This window comes from Chrysochloris asiatica, unplaced genomic scaffold, assembly GCF_000296735.1.
Source record: "Chrysochloris asiatica unplaced genomic scaffold, ChrAsi1.0 scaffold00184, whole genome shotgun sequence".
In the NCBI taxonomy this organism is placed as follows: domain Eukaryota; kingdom Metazoa; phylum Chordata; class Mammalia; order Afrosoricida; family Chrysochloridae; genus Chrysochloris; species Chrysochloris asiatica.
Window position 1 is genome coordinate 3,521,035 of NW_006408702.1, and position 6,318 is coordinate 3,527,352.

At 44.8% G+C, this 6,318-nt stretch overlaps 1 protein-coding gene across 1 annotated transcript in view; it reads right to left on the reverse strand.

Annotated features, from left to right (window-relative positions):
* The window catches only part of CHSY1 (chondroitin sulfate synthase 1), a 119,389-nt gene extending 113,077 nt beyond the window's left edge, over nt 1–6,312 (reverse strand). Inside the window, 2 exon segments of the mRNA XM_006878273.1 lie at nt 6,036–6,101; nt 6,103–6,312. Coding sequence (XP_006878335.1) covers nt 6,036–6,101; nt 6,103–6,165 — 129 coding nt within the window. The 5' untranslated portion in view covers nt 6,166–6,312.
* Nucleotides 6,313–6,318: the final 6 nt, after the last annotated feature.

Consider the following 6,318-nt stretch of genomic DNA (forward strand, 5'->3'; position numbering starts at 1 on the left):
AGGTCTAAGAACTGGTGGCCAGGAGCTGACTTGCAGAATGTGCCCTTTGGAGATGTAATTTATTATATATGCCTGAGTGGGTTTTTTGTTTGTGTGGTTTTTAAAAAGCTAAAGTGAATAGAGAGAAATATTTTTAACTGATGATATATGGAGGGGATTATAATCAATGTAATGAAATAAGTTATAAGAATTGTTGAATGTGAAACTGATGATGTGCCCTGTAAACTTTCACTCAATCCACAATAAAAACCTTAAATTTAAAAACAACAACAAAACCCCCCATCCAATCACTTCACTTTCCTGCCTAAATCCCCCAATGTCTTTGCAGTTCATTTAGAATAAAATTCCTCGCCATCCTTTTCATTAATCTTCTGCAAGTTCCTTTCCAGCTGCTATCTGTTTGGGAGTCTCTGACTTGAATGTCCGTATTTCACACAACGAGCTCACTGTTCCGATCTCTGCCAAAACACCACATTTTCCAGGTCCGTTCCCAACCACCTAATTCCGAGAGGACATCACACCACCCTGCACCCTACCCTTGTTTTATTTTCTTCACAGCACTCCTCACCAGTTGAAACTGCCTTTTAGTGTCAGCCCCTCCCTGAGAGTGAGTCCAGGGGGCCATGTAAGTATTTGCTGAACAATGGGATGAGACCATAGTGTATCGAAATATCTTCATGAAGGAGGTTTATGGTGTCTACATGGGGGCTCTTAGTTGCCACACTTTGAATTTACATTTGTTTGCTTTTTAAACTCTGTTTCTTGCCTATAATAGTTGTCACTGCACAGCTAGGCCATTCTCCCTTCAAGTACAAGGTAAATTTGGCAAATCACAGTAGTGTTGATGGCTCACTTGGTCTAAGCAAGAGTCCCTAACAACTACGAAAGTACAGGCAAGACTACCTTGCTGAATTTTTCCAGTGCTTAGCCCTATTCTGAATCTCAATCACTAGAAAGAAATCACTAGATGTGTGGCTTCTGTTACTACTCCCTACAGAGAAATGCTGACTTACATTCTTCAGTATCCTGCCATATCACAGTGCCTGCCATCACACTAAAAAATCGGAATCTCTTCATCCATAAACTAAGCACTATTTTCTGTACATACTGGAGCTGTTTATTATTTCGTGGGGTTTTTTTTTTAGGTAAGAAATTTGCCTTTCGGAAGAAATGTGTAACTGTATACACTCAGTTCCAAACTAGCGTTCTATCTTGTGCTAAAAGATTTAAAGCGTACTGTGATACTGAACTGTGCATGAAATTTCCAATTTAAGAGCCAAGGATGAACTTTTGGCCTGGGGTGAAAAGCACAGACAAGAGTAATCTTAAATTACACCCTATAACCTTAATCCCAATACAGGTCCTTCTCTGAATGGATGTTCCTTAAGACGAACATGGTCTTGGCCATCCTCTGCAGACAGCCTTTTAAACACAGGGTTGACAGGTTGAGAAGGGGTCCGTATGGTTCACTCCCAGGCTCCCAGTAATCTGACTTCGAAAGCTCAGAAAGATAAAAAAAAGAAAATGTACTGGAACAAGGTGATGGAGCCAAATGGGTAAAATACACCATTTCCTGAGAAAGTTTTCTTTCTCAGAAAGGCAAAGGTGAATGCCAGAAGGACAAATTACATTTTTTTCACTTTCCTTTAATTGCTTGAAAGAAAATTAAAAATGAGATAAAACCCTGCATCCAAAACAGATGAGGGAGATGTGAAAAGGTAGCCACAAGGGCATGAAACATTGGTTTCGGGTAAACATCTCCAAGCGTGAAACGATCCTTTCTGAGTATTGCTAGTATTAAACTGGAACCTTACCAATTTGTATATGGTAATCATACAACCCATTAAAATTTATATGATTGGCCATCAAAAAAGGGGGATGCAAAGGCAAGAAGTGGCTGGCGATAAGCTTTCATGAGCATGCTAAGTAGCAGAATGAGGGGAATAAGGTAGAATCCCTCTTTCCCAGATGGATCTGGTGTAAGGGGGTGGGGGACTATGGTGGTTAAGATTTTATGACTCAATTGTAAGTGTTAGCAGGATTCGTTGCAAACATCACAACTGTAATTATAAAAGATGTGTAACTGAAAGAGGAGAGTAGGTAAGCTTTCAGTTCAGGAACAGATGATCCCAGGCCCGTCAAGGAAGAGCATGAGTGGAGCGTGAGAACCCTGCGTAGAGAAGCAAAGACAGCAGAGACAGTGGCTGTGTGCCTGCAGACAGGAGGCTGGCTGGCAGAATGTGTCCTGTGGGCATTTAAATCAATGTTTTTGTTTTGTTTTGTATTTATACATCAAATATCTTTGCCTTGTTCATTTGTGAACTATAAGATGTAAATGGGGAGTCACAGAGAGGAAGTGTGATAACTCTTGTTACAGGAAGGGGACTGTAAGCACTGAGATGAAACGCAGTATATGGTTTGCTGAATGTAGAGCTGATGATCTTGTCTGTAAACTTGACCCAATTCACAATAAAAAGTTTAAAAAAAATTGTCTGGGAGGAAAGCTCACATAATCTATTATTTGGAAAGGCAAGTCATTATTCCTGAACTTATGGTTTTATATGGCCTGCCATCAAATTTCAGTTCGGTAGATTTACTTTCAAAATCGTGCTATAAACAATTGATATATTTATATGACTCGCTCTCAACTTCTGACACGGATGCTTCCCTGGTCAAAAAGTACAGCCACACCAAGTCCCAGATATTCAGGGTACATCTGAGCAAATACTCATATCTACTGGGTCTCAAAATACTGCACTAGCCTGGATTCACCCGACCCAATACTAAGCTTTTCAGTTACTCAGAACCCTTCCTGGTAGAACCTAGGCTCTGAACTTACACAAGGTCCTAAAGGAAGCACTCAGGAATGCACATGAAGGCACCGACAGGACACCCATTCCCTACTGCTCTTCACCCTTCCTTCTCAACTCTTCACTTTTACTGGTGCAGAGGATGGGAGTATAATATGTACCTGATTTCCCCTTCACGACATTTGTTGTTGTTAACTCATAGAGACCCTGCATCTATGGTTTCCAAGAGCAGCTGATGGGTATGAACTGTCAACCTGGCAGTTACCAGTCCAGAGCTTGTCCTACATTACTACACCATGGCTCTCACAACATCTGTAGTTGTTAAGTGCCTTTGTTCTCGTAGCTTTGGTTGTTCGGTATCATTGATATGGTTCCAACTCACAGCGACCTATGTACAACAGGATGAAACACCGCTCTGTCCTGCACCAACCTCACAATAAGTACGCTGGAGCCCACCGCTGCTGTCACTGTGCCAATCCATCTCATTAGGGGTCTTCCTCTTTTTCACTAACCTCTGCTTTACCAAGCATGGTATCTTTCTCCAGGGACTGGTCTCTCCTGATAATGTGTCAGAACATCTGGCTGTACTTCTTCCAACATAGATCTGTTTGTTCTTCTGGCAGTCTATGGTACTTTCAATATTCTTCCCCAACACCGTAACTCAAATGCATCAATTCTTCTACAGTCTTTCTTATTCACTGTCCAACTTTCACATGCGTATAAGGACAATGAAAATACCATGGCTTGGGTCAGGTGCACCTTAATCCTCACACTGACATCTTTGCTCTTAAACACTTTAAAGAGGTCTTGTGCAGCAGATTTGCCTAAGGCAATATGTTTGATTTCTTGACTGCTGCTTCCATGAGTGCTGATTATGGATCCAAGCAAAATGAAGTCTTTAACAATCTTTCCTCCACTTATAATGATGTCATTTATTGGTCCAGACCCTATATTAAGGTTTCCAAGGAGCAGCTTGTGAATTTGAACCACTGACCTTGAGATTAGCAGTGCTTATCCTACAAAGCCAAAGGAGAACAGAATCTAGTGCCTGATACCAGAAATAGATTTAAAAGCTAACACTATACGTTATATATAAATCAAGAACATCCAGCAGCTAGCTTATTACGCTCGCCCTGAGAGTTCTAAAAGTTCCTTACCAGAGAATTTCCCTCCACTTGTTTGTTCTGTGAATGGACAAGTTCCAAACCTTTATCGATACAGTAAACATATAAGGTTTCCATCAAATTCCTTTACTGCATGTATACCCCTCTTCTGTTTCAAATGCACACCACTAGGAATCTGGCTCCAATCAAGCCGGTCTTTCCAAAACCATCTTCATTCTAAAGACTACTTTGGCTAATCCCTTTGTCAGTCCTGAACATGATTCCAAGTTATTATATGACTTATATGGCCAACTAGGGCACGGATACTAGATAATACCCAGAAAGCATTAAACTTGGCTAATTAACACAAAATTAATCGCTTCAGTACCAGGAGCTGATTTTCCCCAAAGGTTCTCTTCACGTAGTCAAGACATCAGTGTTGTAGAGTCTACAGAAAAGTACTCCCTTTCACTCACATAAGTAATTTATAAAGGAAAACCTGAAAGTGTGATATGCAAGAGTACTAGTAGATAAACCGCCTTCAACTTCAGCTTCTCAGAGGCGCCCTGGTGGCACAGAGAGTTAAGTGTTGGGCTGCTAACCACAAGGTTGTTGATTCAAACTCTGGCGAGAAAGATAACGCAGCCTGCTCGGTAAGGATTCACCGCCTGGGAAACCCTTTGGAACAGTTCTCGATTTGGTCCTATAGGGTCCCAGTAAGTCAAATCAGCTCGGTGGCAGCAGGTTTGAGGTTCGGTTTACAGGAGCAACCATCAGTATTTCAGAATCAAGTACACCTACTCTTCATTGTTCAACGCTTTCATTAGCATTTATACACACAACATTTACATAAATGACATTCAGCATTTATAAAGAAAAAAAAAATCTACTTTCCAACTCAATCTGACATCTGATAATTTTGCAAACTAAGGAGATGAAGGGCGTGGCAGCAAGGCAGTCTCCAGGAAGCTGGGCCACACTGCCCCCTGCCCTCTCCTGACACTCTGTCCAACCACTTCGGTGGCCACAGTCTCGGGGTGGACACACAGGCAGCAAGGAGCCAGTGGCTCCACTTTTGGATTCCTAGCTCTGGTAGCGTAGTGGTTACGAATCGGGCTGCGAACCGTAAGGTCAGCAGTTCGAAACTACCAGCCGGTCCGCAGAAGAAAGATGAAGCGTTCTGCTCCCGTAAAGATTAACAGCCTCGGAAACCCTGTGCAAAGTCGGAACCGACTCCACGGCACTTAACAACAACAACAACAAGCTCCTGTGCAGCCGGAAGCTCGACAATCGCTGCTGTGTGGGAAAGAAGAAATACTTCAGTTAGTGGCATCCCAAAGTGAACCGATCTGGGCCCGGAGCCTCTGCTTTGGTAGGGCTGGGTGGCAACGAGGCTCCAGGTGCCCTGGAAGGAAGTCCTAAGCTTCCGTGCCTCACCGGCCCGGCCCTCTAGGATTGTGGGATCCAGGATGGCAAGGGTGGAAGTAGATCCCTGCAGGTGGCTCCCCTGGGCAGCTGTGACCCACCCAGCAAAGGTGATTAAGCCGTAGCTTAGCCAGCTTTGTCTCCTTCAACACTCTCCGCTGAGGACTAACCCACAACTGGGCTATCACAATGAGCAGCAGCCCATCAGTGCATCTTAGCGGTTAGGATCTCTAAGCTAATACTTCATAAGCAAACAAATTAAAAATTGAACAAATGAACGGCCTGCAAATGGTTAGTAAAAAAAAAAAAAAAAAAAAAAAATCCTCCATTTTCGCATATCAACTGGATCTCTGGAGTCAAACCACGTCAATGCGAGAGAAGTGGGTGTAACAAGTATCACTGCCACGCCACCACCCTCTAGAGGTTCAGTGCTACGGATCCCCCAACAACCTTGAAGGCACGATCGTGCAAGCCCATGTAACAAAAAGAGTTTGGACTTGAAGAGCTGATGGACGGATCCTGCAGAGCATCCCAGGAAACAGCACCCTGGCACGTCTGCTCCCAGAGCCCATGCTTTGAGCGCTGCACCAACCCGACTCTGCCCTTTGCTGCAACGCGAGCACCCGATCCCACTGGAACCCCGAGAATCCCGGGTCTGAGTATCGCGCAAAGGCGGCGCCCGGGCGCGGGAACTCACCTGTAAGCGGCCACCGCTCGGGTCTGCAGATATTTCTGGGCGGTCATGACTCCCACGAAGAGAAAGTTACTGTCGCGCGGACCACCATCCGGGGCCGGACCGTGCGGCCAAAGGAGCGCACCGCGCGCATCACCACGCGCCCCGTTGGCCAGAGACGCCGCCGCCTGCCCGGGCCGACAGCCCTCGGGGCTGGCGCGGCGCCGCGGGCCCGTTCGCTTCAGCTCGGAGGCGCGGGGCAGAACGAGGCGCGAGGCCAGCACGAAGCCCAGCACGAGCCCGAGCA